This window comes from Eublepharis macularius, chromosome 8 (genome assembly GCF_028583425.1).
Source record: "Eublepharis macularius isolate TG4126 chromosome 8, MPM_Emac_v1.0, whole genome shotgun sequence".
Lineage (NCBI taxonomy): Eukaryota > Metazoa > Chordata > Lepidosauria > Squamata > Eublepharidae > Eublepharis > Eublepharis macularius.
In genome coordinates, this window is record NC_072797.1 from 110,576,741 (window position 1) to 110,598,325 (window position 21,585).

At 41.5% G+C, this 21,585-nt stretch overlaps 1 protein-coding gene across 2 annotated transcripts in view; it reads left to right on the top strand.

The window, feature by feature from the left end:
- CCDC171 (coiled-coil domain containing 171) overlaps nt 1-21,585 on the top strand; it is a 249,297-nt gene that overhangs the window by 134,286 nt on the left and 93,426 nt on the right. For both annotated transcript variants that reach the window (XM_054986128.1, XM_054986129.1), the window contains exons 20-21: nt 8,761-8,906; nt 11,961-12,015. In XM_054986128.1, the coding sequence (XP_054842103.1) occupies nt 8,761-8,906; nt 11,961-12,015 (201 nt within the window). The remainder of the gene's footprint in view (nt 1-8,760; nt 8,907-11,960; nt 12,016-21,585) is intronic.

Here is a 21,585-nt window from a genome sequence, read left to right on the forward strand (position 1 = left end):
GATTGTGCATCAATATTTTAGAGTTAAGGGCAATACATTATTCACTTATCTCCTTTGCAAATATGGTGAAGGGCAAAAATGTTCAAATACTCATGGACGCACAGCAACATTCTGCATAAACAAGCAGGGAGATATTACTTCCAAAACTTTATGCTTGGAGGCCATACTCATCTGAGAATGGGGCAACAGACAGGGTACATCGCTTCAGGCCATTCACATCCCAGGTGTGACCTACCTCATTGCAGACAGACTGAGCAAATTAGGTTCCTCCACTCACGAATGAAAAATTGTGCATACTACCGCTGTTACAACGGTGGGGCTTCTCGAACGTAGATCTGTTTGTGACAAAGAAGAATCAGAAAGCCTCTCTGTTCTGCTCTGGTGGGGAATAGACCCATCCTCCTTGAGGGACACTTTCCAAGTGAATTGATCAGGGTACCTATTTTATCCTTTTCTTCCCATCCTGCTAATTGCTCTGATGGTCACCAAGATGCAAGCTGAGATAACGGATGCCATCGTAGTGACTCCATTCTGCCCTTGCCAGCCATGGTTCCATCGGCTACTTCAGCTGGCCAGAGGCAACTTTCAACAGCTGCCCATGGCGTCAGGCCTACTCACCTACAGGGGAGTCCAATATTACAACATACGCAAACTCAAACTGGAAGTCTGGTTAGTTCTAGAGTAGGGAGACTCCTGGAAGGGGTAGCTGAGGTTATTTTAAATGCAAGGAAACCCAACATTAGAAAGTCTTATGTCCTCAAACGGGACAAATTCATAGATTGGGCCAAGAATAAGGGACTGATCCTTATGATTGTCCACTAACTCAGACATTTGAATACTTACTAATGCTTAAGCAGGATGGGCTTTCCATCTCATCTGTCAAACTGTATCTAGCTGCTATATCTAGCTGATATCTCAGCATTTCATTTTCCTATAGACAAAAAGTGTAGGTTTTTTCTCATTACACTTCTAAATTATTCCTTAAAGGGTTCTATAACATGTTTCCACCCGTATCTCAAATTGTCCTGCAATGGTCTTTACGTCTGGTTTTAGCTAAGCTAATGATGAAGCCCTTTGAACCTTTGGCTACTTTCCATTTAAGGGTATTATTGATGAAGGTGGCACTTCTAGTAGCGCTGGATACAGGAGAGAAGCGGCAGTGGGGCAAGCAGTTCTACAATCGCTATTCAGATGAAGAGCTTGACCCTCCTCCTTGGGTAAGTGGCTTGCTAATCTCCGATGTGGGACTGCACAGAAAACCGACAATGAAAACAGGGTTGCACTTATCTGTAACTGTTGTTCCTTGAGGTCTTCTGTGCAGACACACATACCCTCCCTCCTGCTGTGCTGTGTGCTCTTCATTACTTACCTGGAGAGTCCGGCGACTCAGGAGAAACTGAGGGTTGGGGGGGTGCCACCTGTCCCAGAGTGCAGACTGTTTTGGCGGGAAATGGCCATGTATGTCCTCTGGGGTAGGAGAGGTGTCCCCTAGAGAATTTAAAGCTGCAAAACCGCTCCAATTGGCAGGCCTGCACATGCACAGTCCCATGTGTGCCTGCATAGAAGACCTCAATGAACAACAGTTGCAGGTAAGTACAACCCTGTTTTTTCCCCCACTCTTCTATGAGTTAAACTGGAACATGGTGCAAGTGTGACCTTCAACTGGTCTATAGAGTTTTTGCCATATAGATATTATTCCTTTATCGGACAAAGTATGCAAGCATTTACATTGCTGATCTGAAGAACTTAGATAAGTGAAATCCTAATGTATTTCAAGTGTACTTCCAAGCATCGGATTTCTTCTGCTTTTTGAAGATTTCTCTGAAGAAAGTGTGGTTTGTTTGAAATTCCTTGGGATTTAATACCTTTTATTTAAACTGATGCTCACTCTTTGAATCTCTGTTCTCATTTCCTATAAGGGAATCATTCTCTGACTTCAGTGACCCCCAGTGTGGTACCTTGTAGGTATCATGGTTTCCTGGCGCCCACTTTCTTCTCCCCAGTCTTATCTCTTCCCCAAAGCAAATAGCTTGTCTTGTCTTTTTCCACTTCATCAGATCATGGAGTGCTTCAAAAGAACCCAGAAGGCCTCATCTTATCTGCAAGAAGCATCTAAACAGCTGCCTTCTCCCTAGAGGCTAAATTGCTAAACTGAGGCTATCATACTTTGGTCACTTCATGAGAAGACTCACTGGAAAGGACAATAATGCTAAAAAAAGTTTTTTAAAAATAATGCTAGACAAGGTAGAAGGCAGCAAGAAAAGAGGAAGTCCCAAATGAGATGAGTTGACTCAATAAAGTCACTCCACCGGCCTGGAAAAAAGGGGTGTATAAATCTTAACCCTCCCTGTGAAGGCTGTCCACCATCCTGTTTTAAATGTGTTGTTTTTAATTAACATGAATTTTTAATTGTATTTTAATATGTTGTTATCTGCCCTGAGCCCGCTTGCGGGGAGGGCGGAATACAAATTTGAAATAAATAAAATAAAAATAAATAAAGGAAGCCATGACCTTCAGTTTGCAAGACCTGAGCAAGGCTGTCAATGATAGGAAGTCTGGAGGTTGTGAATTCATAGGGTTGTCATATGTCAGAAGCAACTTGAAGGCACATAACACGCACACTCGGTGCCCCATGACAGCCTATGGAAGCTCCTACTTCGCATCCAGAACTGCCCAAGACTCAGTGAGATTAGGAATCCGTGGCTTACTTCAATAGTCCAGGGTCCATCATAATGTCCTTTTTTGCCCTTGTGCTGTGAAAATATTGTAGCACAAAACCCAACACACAATATAACAGTATATCTGGCATCATGAGATATTTAGAGCTTCTGTATTTGGAACAGACTATCTAAATAACTTTTTTCCCTTTCCACTGATAAAAAGAATAATGATTAATTGTCAATTTTAACCCTTTAATGTTGCCCAATTTGCTCCCCTCTCTCTTCCTCTTGGGGAGGGCATGTGTGAGTGTGACACGAATGAATGTGTCTTGTTTACCTGGCATAAGATATCAAATTACATCATTCTGCATGACCCCCCCTTCAGCAAAAAAGAAAGAAATCATGGAATTGTGTTGGGGTGGGACAGCTGAGTTCAAGGATATGTGTTCTTTGCTCTTTATATTTTCTTTGTATTCTGAGGTTTGGGCTTTTACATTTTGATCAAGTTGTCCGTTATGCTGTGTATTTGAGTAGTCTTGTAGGGTTCCTTAGTGGGAACATGGCTTACTTATGAGAATGTGATTTGACTTAAGGTGAATAGAAATATTGGGGTTTTGCCAATGACCATACAACAATTTAACTGTCTGAAGGATAAAATAATTAGGATCACATTATTGAAATGTGACTTAAAGCTCTTTGCTGTTCAAAACGATACATACTCAGAATATATGTGGGTTTGCATGGCTTCCTTTTGTTGTTGTTATCCTCCTTTTCTTATTCAGCTTTAACTTTCTGGCCATTCAGGCTTGCCCATTGCAACGTTTTGAGATAAATGCATTATAATCGGGCTTTGAAATTTTCTTACTTTTGTAAATATTAAGGCCCAGGGAGCAAAATAAAGGGGCTATATTGTGGATTAAGTGAAATATCTCAAGGCTGCGCTTTTCTGATAACTGAACCTGAAGTGACCTTTCTCAGACACAATTACAGAGCTGTATGTTTTTCCTTTAATTTCATCAGGGGTTTAATTAGTATACAAATAAAACTTCTCTTATCTTCCTTTCTACCTAATTGGCTTGTCTTCGCTTATATATGAAGCATGTGAAAGTGGGCTGTAATTAGGGTGACCGTGTTAACCTCTCTTTCTCAAACGTACTCCTGCCTCAAGGCCTCAAGGCCTAAAAAGAGTGCTTTTGGATTATTGCTTTGCAATCACTCCGGTTTTCCCATAGGCTTTCTCATGAGCAGAAGGGCTTTGGGTGCTGCCGGTTCCCACTGCTTAACGGGGATCTTCATTCTTCTCCCCTCTAAATGTTTATTGATTATCTCACTGTTCCACACTCAGCCTCCAACAACTTAATATCAGGTGACAGTCAGGAGAGTTCTCCAAGTAATTAGAGTTGAGCATTGGGGGAACAATTAGGACCAGAGTTATTAAACTTGATTTATCCTATTCTCTCCTGAACAGTTTCTTGGATATCAGAACATCACACTTTTACAATCTACCCTGGTTGAGAAATTAGTGGCTAACCTGCTGCTTATCATTGTTGCCTTGCTGCCTTGAGGCACACCCTCTTGGTTTCAGTCATTCAGCTGGAAATATTAGAGTCCATAAAGTTTATCAGGGGTTTTAATTAGATCAATCTGAAGAAATGTGGTGGGAGGGGGGAGCCTTAGCAGCTGAAAGTATATTACTTTAAACCATTCCAGAGACTATGGTTTGAACAATTTTAAAAGTTTATCTAACCCACAAAGACCAACTTTTTTAAAAGCAGAGAGACAACTTTCTCTTGAAAGCACTCGTTGAGCCTAGGTAATGGATACAGCTGGCCAAAAGAAATGTTCAGTGTTTTGTAGCCTGCAAGTTTTTTCCACCTCTTTGACTTTCAGAGATTTCTTGTCATTGTTTTGTTTTGCCTTTTAATGAGTTGTGGTGATGATGCTGTACATTCCAGTTGTGTTAATGTTACTTTTAAAAAGTCAAAAAACAAGCACAGAGTTCTTATCTGCAAAAATGCCAACTTCCGTTCTTTCATCAGAGGCAAAGGGGTTAGGTGATGGTGAAAGCGAAGTGTACAGATAGAAAATAGGTGTTCTGTTGGCTCCCCAAGTGAACGTTGCAGCTATTGATTGATACATGCCCTGAAGCCCAATGTTAGTGATCCACTAATCCAGTGAAATGAATTGTGTTAAGTAGAAGAGAACCAAAGTCTTAGCATTTTTAGTTAGGAAGAGCATAAAGTTGAAAAGAGAGAAGAAATGAATATGAGCAGATATGGCCGCCATTGGGATCTGGCTGTTCTTACTTGCCCATTTCATTCTCATGTGCCAGCCTCAATAGGCATGCAGGATAAGACCAGAGTGTGAGGAAGTTGGTCATAGAGCGCACTCTGTATTCTTGCATGCTAGGCGGTATACTTGACAGCAGATACTTCATGTCTGGAGCCCACAGCAGTCCAACTGCTCCAGTTTTGTTCAGGCCACCCCTGCTCAGCTGTGCATTGGAACCAAGCCCCCACTGAGTGATGCTGGCTAAGAAATGCTGAGGCTGCAGGCCACTGCAGAGGTGGGGGGGGGGCTCAAACCAACCAGGAGGTAAAGGCAAGAGGTTGGTGCCCAGAAAGCTGGCAGCAAAACAGAAGCCTAAGGCCTCTCTGAGGAGGAAGTCCCAAGAGACAGGATAGTCTTGCAGGACTGGGAGAGGGGCTGCAGAAAACAATTTAAGACCTCCTAGCCAGAGGCTTAGAAGGAGGTGGTCAGCTTGACTCCTCTGCCATTGCTTGTAACTCGGAGACACAAGGGAGACAGAGGAGCCTGCCAATCGAAACAGGAGGAAGAGGATGAACTTCACTCCCTTCCCCTCCCAATCTGAGGCCTTCTTGTGTGTGAGGAGAAAGGGAATGCCATCATTGCATGGCCCCACATCACATCCTCACAATTAACATATACAGAATGTTCCCTACTTCTCCCATGCAATTTGTGATGAGTATGGGAAGAAGACCAAAGGTAAACTGATGCTTATTGCAGAACCCTATGGCACTCCAGAGGGCAATCTTGGGGAGAGCAGTCGGAATTTTGGCAGCCGCTTCCCCCTGCCAAAGGAGAGTTGTTCTATACTGCTTACCCCATGCTGAGGATAAAATTCCAGATCCTACATTTCTGTCTCAAGTCCTTGCTGTGGCACACAACAAACAGGAACCAAATTTGACTTTAAGGAGTTGACTGGCCACTAGGCACAAGGGTTTCAGTGAATGTGCTCCTGAGATCTGTGTAAACTTATGTATACATAATAAATATACTATATACTATATAAATCTGTCTTTTCTGGAGTGCTGTTCTTATTTGCTTTTTTTCACTTGTGCATCATGTAAGATACTTCCAAGATTTCCTCCTGAGCCCTCCCTTCAAGCTGTCTCTGTTCAGCCATAATACAGGTGTATTCTTTTTCAGTGGTGGCTCCAGTACTATGGAATGCTCGTTGCCTGAAGGTCTGGACAGCCCTTATGTTATCGGCTATCCGGAAAAAGTATTAGACTATTCTTTTTTTTAGATGCATCTGACGAAGATAGCTGCGGTTCTCGAAAGCTTATGCCTCAATAAAGTTGGTTAGTCTTAAAGGTGTTACTGGACTTTTTACTATTTTGCAAATACAGACTAACATGGCTCACTCCTCTGGATAGGTGGGAACGGCAGCACTTAAATGTTTAAATAAATGGAGGCATCTGTTTATAATATTGTGGTGTGTTCTTAAGGGGCAGTAATAGATTAACGATTAAGGACCACTGCTGTTTATACCACATGGAACAATACTGTCTAATCTGTAGATAAGAAATGTATGGGTTTTTTCAGTTTTGAAAGACCTCTCTCAGCAAATAAGCAATTATGTTTTTATGCCTTTTTTAAATGGGAAAAGGGGAATTCTTGAGACGATAGGGTTTGCCCCATGATAATTCTTCTAAATTCAATCAACTAAATCTTGCAAGGACACAGATGAACTCTTGATAAAGAGAATTTAGAAAATAAATAGCTTAAGGTATCCAAGAATGTCATTGCTATAGAGAACTTTATTATCTCCATTAGTTGTATAGTTATTCTTTACCCGGCTCTAAATATAGCATACTATGCATTTTAATGCTAATTAAAAGGTAGCAACCGGAAGCAAAAGGAAGGTCTAGGTCCTGTTTTTACCTTGCCAAATCTTTTCAGCATTTATTTTACTGGGGCACTCCCAAAACTTCTTTAGTAAACCCAGAAATCCATATCTAAAGATCTGTAAAGTCTTCAGGTCAATCGTCCTATATACAGCTATTTCCGGGAAATGACATAGGGCAAGACTTTCAAAGCTACTTCTGTAGTTTGTGAACCTGCAGTCCAAGGTATGTTTTACAGATTTTTTCATGAATCTGCAAATATAGTACCCTCCCAAACACATGTCCATCTTTTTCAAAAACAAAATGACAAATGACCCTCTGTTCTCCAGGTGTTAATGTAATCAGAGGTTGTGGGGTATAGACCTCTTGGGCTTCCATTGCACTGCTGACTTTCCATTGACATTTGGCTAAGTCTGGTTGCTCAGCCTTTCCCAAATTCCTCTGCTGCTGAGTGTTTCCATTCCTCAGATGGATGCCGTTAGAAATGCATTCAAAGTGTTATGTAGATATTTAAAATTCTTGGCTGCGTTGAGAAGGCTATAACTTCTTAATTTGTCAAAGTAGCATATAGGAATTTTTGTTCTGGAACAGCCCAGTTTAAATCCTTTTGCAATAAACATAGCAACCAAATGTAAACTCTTTAAAAAGACACACTTTTAAAATTAGGTTTTTATGTAACAAAGTTTAAATACATACAAGCGTAAACAAAGATGCAGAAACAGTATATTACGAAAGATTGAATATAGTGCTGGCACTTGGATAATCCGTAACAATTGTGAGGTCTTTCCACAGTGGGGAAGGGCAACTGAATTCCTTCCTTTCCTTTCCTGGTTCAGCTCTTTTGGTCATAGGCTTAAGCCTGATCCCACATTAACAAACAATAACCAAAATACTAGAATTACTATTACCAATAATAGTGATAGAAGAATCTCACAGCAATCACAAAAATTTTCTAATTTTAGACTGGATTACTAAAGGCAACGGAATTAAAAATTGGTCTCAGCAAGTTGAAATCCTTTGAAAATACTTTCTTCCAATAAAAAAGAAAGGAGTATATAGGCCTTGATTGTAGTTTGCATATGAACCAGTGCTGCGTCGATCAAAGTGTCGGACAGGTTCTGGGAGACGCAGATTTGAATCCCCACTACCATGGAAAGCTTGCTGGGTGACTTTCGGCCAGTTGCCCAATCTCAGCTTGACCTACCTCGCAGATCGTTGTGAGGATAAAATGGAGGAGAGAAGAATGATGTAAGCCACTTTGGATCCCCATTGGGGAGAAAGGCGAAGTATAAATGAAATAAATAAACACTGTCCGTTTTGAGAACTGTATGTATTCTATCAGTCTGAACTTATTTTGTACTTGAAGCATTTAATGTTGTAGAAATCCCGAGGCAATCATCCAGGGAGGGAGAGAAAGCATGCAATGTATTTTGGAAACCACACAAGCCACATGATACAATGAAGTACATTATGTTTGCATGTTAGCAGCAATTGGCAGCATAGTGAACACCAATACACCATATCAGAAGACCTTTAGGGATGTTTCTCTTCTGTTATATTTGTTTTATCTCTTTCCTTTCCGAGCCATATTACTCAGTGTCTTTAATGGCCACCTGTGATTTCATGTACTGTGACTTGTCTTTCAAAATGTACCTTATTGAGCTCATTGGCCCTTCACTTTTAAAGATGAATATTCTCATGAAATTGAAGAATAATGCTGATGTACAGCACATGTAATATCTTTGATTATTCTGGATTGAGGATGGGATTTTCGTTTGCTATATAATGCGCTGGATATTTGAAAAGGTAAATAGGAACTATTTTTATTAGAAAATAGCCTCAATCTATTTCACAGTCTGTCTGTATTCCTCTTTGTTTAATAGCCTATGGCATAAATTGAAGTTAATTATCAGAGCTGACAAGTAACTCTGTTTTCTGTCGGCTCTCAGAGTCTCTCCGAGGCAAAGATGGAGCTGAGAAGAAAAGATCAATCTCTGCGTCAGCTCAATAGACATCTTACCCAGCTGGAGCAGGACAAGCGTCGGCTGGAAGAGAGCATCCGCGATGCAGAGAGTGCCCTCCGCATGGCAGCAAAGTGAGCACTGGGGCCTTGGGGAGATCACTTGAAACAGACAAAAGATCAATTCTTACTTTCATGCAAAGGGTTTTAGGCCTGGATAATGCAGCATTGGAAAACAAAAGTACAGCTGCCTTCCTTTGAAATTTACTGCAAGATCCTCTTGAAGAAAGAAAACTTAGTTCGACATACTAATGGCCCATCTTGGTCATTCAAGGATGGGCTTGCTGCAGCACAAACATATATTTCTAGTGTATAGTGACCGAGTCACCCCCAGCTTCCCTTAGCTAGTAGATGTGCCACTGGCCTAGCAAATGAACAAAGAGTTGGATAGAAAGCAGATGTTGGATCAGGGAACGTAGTACAATCAGTGTACTGGATTTGCAGGAATTGGGAAGCAAAGTACAAACAGCATTCACAGCTATAAAGTCACTATAGCAATACACAAGTGTGGTCACCTGTGGAATGTTGTAAGGAGTAACAATGAAAAAGAGTCAACACCACATATTCTCTCAGCAGCATGAAGTTTCTGGTATTCCTTCATTTGGTTTGTGCGCACATACTCAGAACCTCCCTCCTGCACCAACACTGGTGGCAAAAAAAGAAAATCCCTTCCATCATGCTGCAGAAATAAAGTACATACACAGGAGACATGTATGGCCTGTGCACCCCTCCTCAAGGCATAGCACTCCAGATCAGATGCCCTAATACATGCCTTTATGACTGAGTGCACATGGGACAAGAAAGAAGAGGATTTTAGAGCTGTAGCACAGTGGGGGGAAAGCCATCACTGACTTCTTCTCGTACGTAGAAGCATAACATAGGAGGCTGTGTGTGTGTACATAAACAGCAATCAGCACCAGTTGACAGAGAACTGGAAGATGGTGATGCTGCCAAGTGATCTGTGCAGTCTGTTAAGTTATTGCATTCTGCCTCTTCCTCCAAGGATCTAATGGAACTATACATAGCAGTCCTCCTACCTCTTTTCCCCAGTTTATTCCCAAAGAAGCCCTTTGATATGGGCTAGGGGCAGTAGTGACTGGCCCAAGGGTACCAACGGAGATTCATGGAGGCCTATGCTTTGAGTATCAGACTAAGTCTGGGAGACCCTGTTTCAAATCCTCCACTCTTCAGTGAAACTGACCGGATAAGTGACCTTGGACTGGTCACTTTGAGCCTGTCGTACCTAATAGTTCTGTTGGAGGGATAACAGAAGAATAGGAGAATGACTGACATACAGTGTTCTGAGTTTGTTGGAGAAAGGGTGGGATGAAAACTGAAATGTAGTAACTAGCAGAGTACAGGACGTTGTACTGATTATATCTACCATCTTAAGGGAGTTTGCTAATATAGTAATATACCAGTATGGTGTAGTGGTAGAGTGTTGAAGTAGGATCTTGGAGAACCCAGCTTTGCCATGGAATCTTGCTGGGTGACTTTGGGCTGGTCACAGACTCTCAGCAAAACCAACTTCACAGGGTAGTTGTGGGGATAAAATGGAGGAGATGAAAATTATATAAGCCATCTTAGGTCCCTATTGGGTAGGAAGGTGAGGTATAAAATAAATAAAGTTACTTAGAACACACTTTGCGGCCAAGGCTGAAGATCCAGTATGTGTGTGTGTAAAATCCATTGGCGGGGGTCTATCCCATTACCATGGCGTAGCTTGTTTATGGCATTTCTGAAATAAACAAGAAATAGGTATTTCATCAGATGATAATATAGATATATATCAATAGATATGAAAAGACATCAAGGAGGAGGTTCTATATTACAAATTTGTACTAGTCCCAGTAAAAGTATAATTTGCAACTGTTTGACTACGTACAATTATTTTATTGGGATTCTGATTATGTCTCTGCCTGTCTTTATCATTTTGTTTACATTTTTGTATCACTCCAGAAGTCCATATGGGGAAGATATTTTTGTTCAATAAACATGTTAGTAAGGACAAAAATCCCTCCCAACTCCACCTTTCTTGATAGGGAGAAGATTGTGCCCCTTTCCTAACAGCAATAAGGGATAACAGGTCTAGGAAGATTTTCCCAAGGGGATGTTCTATCTTTGCCTTGACTGGTACTACTTGGGAGAAAGGCTCCCTAGTTTCTGCTCATATTTCCTCTGTATTCCTTTCTCATTTATTGTGGGCATTGCTTTCACCAGAGCAAATGGCTGAAAGGGCCGTTCTAAAAGGAGAGGCTTCCGTGCTTGTGTTGGCTTGAGTGCAGCATTTGGTGCTGTTACTTGGTTTTTGGCACACTACTTTCCCCATGAACTGATCCAGAACCATGTTTTCTCAGTTTATGCAGCCATTTTGGAAATTGGCTAGGCAAGAGTATAGAGTGAAATTGGAGGTATGATGTGTATGACACGGAGGGTGTTGCCACAGGGGCTTGCTCGGCCCCAGCTGGTAACGTCATGGGAGGAGGTGATGGTGAACCATGCTTGGAGAGACGCAATACCTGGCTAGTTCGGAGGACCATCTCCTCTCTAGAGAGAACGGAGCATGCCTCCATGACTATCATTTGTCCGTCTTACTTCTGCTGAGCTTTGCCAATAATTAATGTTTCCCCACTAATTTCTTTGCCACTTTGGCCACAAATATGCTATTTGTTCATGGGCCAATGTTGCACTTACATTTTCTCCTTCCATCGTTTCTAGTTCCTGTATGTGTCAGTGATCTAGAGGATTCAAAATTCCTCAGCCACAAGTAATATGTTCTGAATATGGGCATAGGTGTTCTTTAACAAGTACAATAACTGCTCAGTGCTTAGACCCTATTGCCCAGTATGGCCTCCTATGTGGAACTGATATCCACTATCAGGGTGGAAGTTTTTAAGGACTTGTTCATTAGTCGCCTGTTTACAAGAAACACCCCATGCTTGGCCCTCAGTTAGCTCAAAAAGAGGGGGAAATGTTGCATGGGGCAGTCTCTTTATAGTTATCTAAGCTATCCATTTTATATATGCACTGAAGTGATTCAAAGATGACAGATCTTGGGGCATTTGATAATGCTCATTCTAGTAATTTCTGTGACATTGTAAGCATACCTTCTACCCTCCTTTTTAACAGAGATAAAGAATTAATTGCTACTCATATGAAATCCGTGGAGAATTCTCTTCAGAATGTAAGTACATGGTCAGTTCTTCCTTACTCCCCCATCATGTCTGTACTTCAGGAATTTGTTTTTTGAAAATATTCTTTTCCCTCTATAATGAAGTTAAAAGAGAACCAGTGTGGCTTATTAGTTACTGTCAGACAACAATCTGGGAGATCCAGGTTCAAATTCTTGCCGTCCGATGGCAGCTTGTTGGGTGACCTTTGGCCAGTCACACCATCGCAGCCTAACCTGCCTCACAGAGTTGTTGTGAAGACAAATATTTGAATATTTGAAAGGAAATCAATGTAAGCTGCTTTGAGCCCCCACTAGGGAGAAGTGTGCGGTATGAATGAATAAATTTATTTGCAATCAGAGACCATAACAATGACAATACATCCTTATCAATCAATGAAATAATTAAATCCAGCATAAAAATGTAAAGGACATAAAAAAATACATTTAGCATTTAAAATCTTATCTTAAAATGTATATAGTTCTCTGGGAACAGCAGGAATTCTAATATTTAAAACATTGACATTAAGATAGTTAAAATCGTAAAAAGAGCAGGAGACTACGTATGGCTATTCTTTTTATTATGGAATTTAACCAAATAGAGAGAGAATTTGGCTATTTGCCTGGAGATAGTTGGATTTTCATCAATTAGGAGTTTCTCCAGGCAGGCCTTACTTGCCTCTGCAATTGGTGTGTCTAAGAGTGGGGAAATAAACTTGTCCCTATAGACTTGATGGAAAGGACAACGAAAGAACATATGAATAAGTGATTCCACTTCACCAATGGAGCAACGGCAGCGTCTGTCCTCATATGGGATCTTTCTATATTTCCCTTCAATAACCATTGAAGAGATAACTTCACGGGTATAAATAAAGTAAATAAAACAGTAACAAATAAAAAGTAGTACTATCTTATCCATAGTGGCTGGATCTAGAAGTACTATTCTGCTGATGTGATGCCAGTTCCACCAATGGAATGGCACTTCTATTGATATGGAAGTAGAAACCGTTTTTGTCAGTTCCTCCATATCATTATAGATCCCCACCACACTTTCTTAACCCCCAAGAAGTCAAATCTCATGGGGGAGGGGGTTAGTGGGTTGAAGCCAAGGGAGATGAGGAAGTCACATTGTACTGGCTTTACTCTGCTGGTGGTACTTTAGACCTAACTTCATACTAAAAGATAGGCATTATTTTTTTCCAGAAATTCTGTAATTGGAATCACTAAAATATTTGAATATGAAAAGATGATAATATTTTAATAAAACAAAACATTCTTTATATGCCATCTTGAATTACGCATTAGCTAAGGGTTTTTTTAAAAAATTGATTTTTGCTTTCGTATTCATGATCTAGGTCCTAATAATCAGGTCATATCAAGAAATAAGAAGAGGTGTGTTTACACATCTCAGAAGACTAATTACGCACAGGAATCTGTTTCTTATTTTGTCATGTTTTTGTTTCCAGACAGTCTGTACCAAGTGAATCTCATTTCAGGGGTTTTCAACTACATGAGATTGAAAATTCTTGAAATGCCCCCTTCCAAGCCTTGTGCTGCAACCATCAGTAACAGAGTTCCTAAACCAGGGCTGCTTATTTTTGTTCCTTCTGTCATTGTGCCATTTTCAAACTGAGGCTGCATTTGGCAGTTTCCCTTGGGGTAAAAACTTGGACTGTGGGGCAGTTCATTAGAGGGAAAAGTACACTTTAAGGTATGGTTAATATGTTTGCCTGGTCTGCACTGAAAAGAATACAGCTAGATCAGAAGCTCACTGTTATCTTTTCTGGAGATTAGATGAATCAGCTTCATTACTGTATTGTCGGCCGGAGAACGATGGTTGTTGGGGGTTTTCCGGGCTGTATTGCCGTGGTCTTGGCATTGTAGTTCCTGACATTTCGCCAGCAGCTGTGGCTGGCATCTTCAGAGGTGTAGCACCAAAAGACAGAGATCTCTCAGTGACACTGAGAGATCTCTGTCTTTTGGTGCTACACCTCTGAAGATGCCAGCCACAGCTGCTGGCGAAATGTCAGGAACTACAATGCCAAGACCACGGCAATACAGCCTGGAAAACCCCCAACAACCATAGCTTCATTACTGTTGCTTCTGGCTTCTTTGTATGGGTATAAAGTATTGTTGTCCATGCCTTTTCTTTTGTTTGGTGGATTGTATTTTAAATTACTTATCAGAGCACACAGCACTTAGGATGTGGATTCTTTTATAAAATAGATAAAAATAAATATTATATTTGGTAGTTGCTTTCTTGTGAGCAGTCTGGAAAATCAGGCCAGAAAGGTAACTGGTAGTCTAAAATATTAATGCGTACTATGCTTTCGGGTTTTTTTTTTATAACTGTAGGAGAGCAATACCACAATCATGTAGAAAGACATGAGAGTTTACTCTTAAGACCTTCTATTGTGGAAGCAGGTCTATATTGGCTGTAGCAGAGATCATACATAAGGCTAATTTAATAGCACTGACAACATATAGACAAAGAACACTGTTAAAATCAAGATTATAAGTACAGTGCTTAATTTCTGTGTGTAGTGCTATGTACAAAAGTAAATTGTGTATATATCCATTTCATAAAACAGAGATGTTGCTGTTGCCCCAAAAATAAGTACTAGGGGTTTCCCCCTTAAATTTTGGGAGGGGAAAAAACACTTGGGCTGGGATCTACAAATACTGCTACTGCACAGTAACCATCTATGAGCATCTACAGATGAACGATCCTACTTGTCCTCTCTTGCCCTGCTTAGCATGTTCATCTGTATCTTTGTATCACTCAGCAGTGAGGATGGGGTATGTAGTAAGATGTTTGCAATGGGTTCTTTGTATTTTGTGGTGTATTTTGAACTGAAAAATGCCTTGAACTTTATTCCCTCTCCTTTCCTCCATCTTCTACTCCAGCAATTTTAAAATATTTTTCTCTACTGTCTTTAGTTTTATCTTGTTGCTGACTAATAACCGTCTAGCCCACCAGTTAAGATCATCTCCCCAAACTGTGCCCCCACCTGCAGAGGTCAGGCAGGTGGTGACCAGACAGAGTTTCTTTGGTGGTGGCACCTTGCGCTTGGAATGTCTTCTCTGTTGAAGCTGACCTGGTGCCCTACCTTACTCTCTCTTAGGTGCCAGGTCAATACATTTTTCTTTCCCCCCTGGATTTTTACTAAGGGGTTTTAGCTGTTTTATGGTCTACTTCTGGTCTGAGGTCTGTTTTATGGCTAATTTTTTAGAACGCTCAGAGCCAAAACACACGTTAAGAAAAACCTAGGTTCAGCACGTGTTCTCTTACCTCAAGGTTTGCCGGGATCTGTAGGAGTCCTGGAAGCTTAAAGATCTGTAGGGGTCCTGGAAGCTTAAAGTCCTGGAAGCTTAAAGGATCTGTAAGCATCCTGGAAGCTTAAAGGCGTCCTGGAAGCTTAAAGCTTAAAATACAGGCGCCTGTATTTCCCTTTCCCTTTTTGCTGCTCTGTAAATGCTAAACTTTAAGCTTCCAGGACTCCTACAGATCCCGGCAAACCTTGAGGTAAGAGAACACGTGCTGAACCTAGGTTTTTCTTAACGTGTGTTTTGGCTCTCAGTGGTTGTTTTAATTTGCTGAGTTTTTAATGGCTGGGCTTCATGGTGGTGGTTACTTTTTATTCTCTTTTAATGATTTTATTGTATTAGTTTACTTTGTGAGCTGCCTCAAACAGGCCTCTGGAGAGGCGGCTATGAATCTTCTAAATAAATAATATTTTTTGGTTTTGGTCTGGAAATGTAACATTTGGATGGCGGTTCCCAGAATTATAATTGTCATCACCTTATGGTTACCAGTAGCTGACAAATAGGGTCAACTGTCTAAGGCTCTATAGGACTGTGTTGTCTGATTCATTGTGAGCCCTTTGCCTGCAGGTTACACCTTACATTCATGACATGAAAAGCAGGCCCTGATTGCTGAGAAATCTGTTGAGAGGGGCCCTTCAGTCGATAGTCTAGGAAGACTAAAGGTATTTGCCTCAAACACCCCCGTTAAGAGTGTAGGAGGCATTGCTGACCAGTAAGCTTTTATCTCTAGTTATCTCACACAGCTAATCTCCCTTGCTTCTCAGCTGCTTGGGGAGATGAGCTGTCAGTTGCCCTTTGAGTTCTCAACCGTCAGAACCTGGTTCCTTTTTACACAGCAAGGGTAATGTGTAGCCATGCTCTCGGCAAACTTGACAGTAGGATAGCGTGTCATCTCGTCCAGACTGTTTTGGAAGCTTGACTCCTTTTAAGGAAAAGATCTTTTTTCTTTTAGCTTAATATTGGTCTGTGGCGTTCACAAATAAATACTTATTTAGTATTTATATAAGGAAGTAGATACTTTTGTAACTTGGAATTCTACCAAGAACTGCCGAAACAAAGGAGAATCTATGGCACACAATTGCACATGCAGCTCCCCTAGAAGAAGTGGGGAAATAGCAGAGATTTCTGCATTACCTTGTGCAGAATTCTGAGGGGCATTTTGGTCCAGACAATAACTAGAAGCCTCAATAGCTTCCGAATTAGAAGTACAAAATTTACTTGCTTATATCATAAACAGCCTTTAAGTCCAAAGTTGTTTATTTACGTTATTTATAATCTCTCACTGAGACTCAAGATGGATTTAAACACACAGTGTCAGTCTAGGCAATCAATAGGATGTGACCAGTACTGTTGAGAGGCACTGTGGGCCCCTGGACAAAAAATTCCATCTGCTGCCACCGTGAAGAAGAAAAATGCTCCGTCAAGTTGCAGCCATTCATGGTGACCCCAACTATGGGGTGTTCAAAGTAAGAGATGAGCAGAAGAGGTTTGTCATGTAGCAACCTCTCTCATCTGTAACAGATATCATAACAAAACAAATCACTTGTTTTCTGTTACTGTGAACAGGATAATCATTGCAATAGGATACGATGCAACCTGCTCCCCCCCTCTCCCCCAAAAAACCAGGAGCAAGCAGAATCAGGAAGACTCTCCAGCCAAAGGCCGAGCCAGAAAACTGAAGCACACTATCAATGAAACATAGGTGAGACCCGAGCCACCTGGGAATAAGCCCCATTGAATCAAGTGACACTTCTGTGTCTCAAAAAGTACTAAACTGAGACCAAACTTTAAAATATTTCTACTTACCCAAAACAAAATAGCGTAATCACAGCAACATGAAGATACTTAAAGGGATAAGGAAAATTGAGGTGTGAAAAGTTGGATTTATCCTGCAGAGAGGGGAGGCAGGTGAGCAACATCTCCATATGCTGCTGTCTTTCCACATCTGCCCTAACTTTAGAAAGAGATACTAAAATCCGGATGCTGAAATGCCAATAGTTCAAGCTCTTTCCTATCCTCCCCTCCCCTCCCCTCCCTCCTGCTGCTGCCTCCTTAAAGAGAAAGAAAGAAAGCAGGGGGAGATTGGGCAATTGAAATGTCCCTAGTAATAGTTTACAGAGAGGCCCAATACATGCTCTTGATCAGGGCCGGTGCGTCTGTGGAGGCAGGTGTGGCAATCGCCTCGAGCGCAGAGGCGCCGGGGGGGGGGGGCGGGGGCGGGGGCGCACGCCACAGAGCAACTGAGCGGGAGGGCTGGGAGGACGCACGCACGCCAAGCATTCCCCCCTATCTCCTGCCTGTCGCCTCACAAACTGGAAAGCGGAGGAAAAGTGATTCGTTTCTTTTGGGGGACTGGGGGGGAATGGGATGAAATAATGACAGAAGAAAGCAAAGGGGAAGGGAAAGGAGAAAGCGGGAAGGACCTAGAGAAACAGCTGCGCCTCAGGGTGTGTGCTTTGAATGAACTGCTGAAGATGCAAATCCTTCTTCCAGGCCTGCTGGATGCAAGGGTACCCGAAGACCATTCCGTGGTGGGCTGCTGCTGCTCTCTCCCAGGGTACCCTCGTGTGGGGAGTGAGGAAGGGGGTGTGTGCCTGGAAGAAGGATTTGTGTCTTCAGCAGCTCATTCAAAGCTCGCACCCTGAGGTGCAGCTTTTCTCTAGGTCCTTCCCGCTTTCTCCTTTCCCTTCCCCTTTGCTTTTTGGTCATTATTCCATCCCATCCCCCTCCCAGTCCCTCAAAAGAAACGTATCACTTTTCCTCCGCTCCTTTCCAGTTTGTGAGGCGACAGGCAGGAGATGGGGGAGAATGCTTTGGGGCTCCACCCCCACACACAAACCCACACATTCAGAGAGGGCAGTGAGCAGTAGCAGAGAGGGGAAGGCATCTCCTACATTTCCCAAGAAAACTTGCGCGACCCTCATCTCGTTTGGTGTGCACACAGCTGCGGGCCAGGCACAGCAGGTGGCCGGGGTGGTGCGGGGCAACTGAGCAGTCTGGGTGTGGGTGTGTGCACGCGCACACATGCGCGTAGGGGCAGCAACAGCCCTGAAGCTGCCCCTGGCCTCAGGCGCCAGAAACCCTGGCACCGGCCCTGCTCTTGATCAGGATGAAGGTACAGATTGAAGGATGCAAAATTGATGAGATCTTTTGGGAGTAATCCTTAGTAAGTCTCCTTAGAAGTAAGTCTCATTTCATGTAATTGGGTTTACTTCTGTTTCACTTGCATATATGCTTTTAAAAAAAAATTAACACATAATGTTAATTAATTACAAGGTATCCTATCTCAATAGCGTGCATTTTAATGGCAATTACAGAGGCTTTCCTTCTTTACAAATTTGTTTTTCATGTATGTAGCTATATCTGCAGACTGAGAATTCACTTCATGCATCTGATGAAATAGATTCTAACCATGAAAACTGAAACTACACTGCATCTGTTATTTTTTTTCCAGTGGCACAAAATTCATCTTTAGTTTTGCCACAACATACTAGAGACTACCCTTTTAGAATTTGTCTCTCCTAATTGCTCAGTTTGTGTCCAGATTTGTTTTCAGCACAGGCTGAGTTTTGGAAGAAAAATTCTTCTGGGCATACACAGAATGCCTTTCCCTCAGCACTGAAAAACTGCAGTCTCTGATCTTCCCACATGCTTTAATAATTTAGTAGCATATTTGCAGATGCAGAAGAAGCAATGGGATCACTAAATTATATTTTCTAATTCCTCTGTAAAAATATGGATAGGGCAACATACCCTGTAGCTTTCATAACCATAAAACAAAAGGCTTGCTGAATCATACCAGAGGACTTTCTAGTACAATGTCGTGTTTCCCGTGCTGGCCAGCTACATGTTTCTTGGAATCCCACCAGCAGGGAATGCAGGCAACAGCTACCCAACAGTAGCCTCCCAAAATTGGCATTAAAGAGTATACTGCCTCTGAACATGGAGGTTCTGTTTTCATAGCTAATAGCTCCTCATGGACCTTTCCCTCACCATGAATCTGTCTAATCCTCTTTTAAAGTCTTCTAAACCAGTAGGTATCGCCTCTTACAGTGGTTAATTCAATAAATTGATTATACAGCATGTGATACAGTACTTCCTTCTGGCTGTCCTGAGCCTCAAGCTAACTATGGGTGAACTCAGCAGTGAGACAGGACAAAAATCTCTTTTTTCTTCACAACATTCAGTAGTTTATAAGCCTCTATACTTACATAGCTTATATATCTATACAAGTCTTCATAATAATGTAAAGGAAGCATGGGCAGCTTCCCTCTCCTCTTTCCAGCCAAACTGTTCCTGCCAAAAATGCCCTCCTCTTCTATTTAGTAAAGATTCTCAGACCTCCTCTGCTCTTTTTTCATCAGCCCCTGAGGATCCCTTCTATCAACTACTCAGTTTGCATAACCTGTGCCTATTAATATTTCTCCATTAACCATGTACCTAAATGGATGCAAAAAAGGCGGCAAATACAGTACCAGAAAACCAGTGTCTGGCTGTTTGCTGGCCACAATATTCCTGCACCCCTAGTGGCTGCAGGCAGAACAGCACCAAAAGTAGAGGGAAAAAACTAAATTTATTCACTGAATGTTTGACTAATCCATCTTCAGTGGCTCTCGTGCTAACTTAAGTCCAAGGGATTTTGTTCCCCTTGTCCCCCTCTCTCAGCACTGTGGATGTGACATCTAATAGGAAACATAATCAGGCTAGGATTCCAGAAACTTAAAACGAGGCAAAAAAGAAAATAGAAATAATTTGCTAACAGTTCAGAATATGGTATTATGAAAGTAGAAAATATGTGGTGGGTGCAGGATAGTACATACAGTTTTTCAATCTTTGTGTTTACATTTATTTTCTGAGCTTTGGGACTTATAAAAGTTCCAGAAGTTGTAAGGGTCTTTGAAGTTTAACTAGTCCAGTCCCTACACGGTCAGGATTCACAGGCCCTTCGCTGTTGTTTTCCAGTTTGGCTGATGTATTTCAAAAGAGATTAACATCATGCTGCTAACTGAATACTTTAAAACAGTCCTTGGCATAATGACTGTTCACCTCATTGCAGATAACCCCCCCCCCCGAATTCATCTTGTCTATTTTATTTAACTACTTAAGATATTTCTAAGAACATTTTTGTTTTCACGTACCCCAGCCTCATCCCCTTGTGTCCCAACCTAACCTGGTCAGCAGCAACTTTTAATGGGCAACTTCCTGAGAAAGCATTTTCCAGATTACCCTTTGGGTGCTATGTTTTCTCTACCCTTTCCTTAACAGCATATGAACAACAGAATTGCGGGTTTCAGATATTCATTCTTCATTGTTCTTTTTTGCTGGGGTGGGGGGAGGGTGACACAGCCCCGTCTTGTAAAGGTTTCAATGGGACATTAAGAACAATGTCCCACTGAAATTTTTGTGACTTAGCTCCAACTAAGTTGTGCAAAGGGTGGGGGATGGAGTGAAATTTTCAGAATTTGCTTGCTGGTGATCAATGCCTGGTTTTTATTTACTACATCTTTGTGGTTCTACGGTCTGTAGCAAACTGAGTTTTCCCTTCAATTCTCAACGTTTACATCATTTAAAATATTCTTTGCAAATAGATCTCATTTTCTGTTTGTGGATTATATCTCACATTGCTTTTTCTAATATTGGGGAAGAAAAAGAGTGGGGACAAGCATATAAAATGTAATGGGGGTGCCTGTGTTTGTCTTCTGATATGTATATGTTGGGAACGAATAAACACACATGCAGCCATTCTGAAATTTCGTTTGACGTGCTTTTTTCTCAAACAAGTCATTACAGTCTGTATTTGGAAAAGTAATTTGAGTACTCATCTAGAGGGTTGAGTACACTTGGAAAAAAGCGCTACAAGGCTTGCCATGTAATCTGAATCTAGATGAGGTTGACTTAATAAAAGGACAATTCTTCAGGTACCATCAACCAACCCTGATGGGGCTGACTTAATAAAACATAATTGTCCTTTCTGTGTTCAGATAACATCAGCCAACGCTGCAATAATTAGGAAAGCACACGCATTCCACTTGCCTTCACTTCATGGTTCAATAATTATTTAGATATTTATACTTCACATTTTTATTTATACTCCACATTTCTGAAAGCAGTTTGTATCATTCTCCATTTCATTTTATCACAACGCCCTTGTGATATAGATTAGGCAGAAAGAGCGAGTGATTGACCTGACGTTACCCTGAGTGGTTATTTGAACCATGTCAGAGTGGGAATTTGAACATGGGTCTCCAACATCCTAAC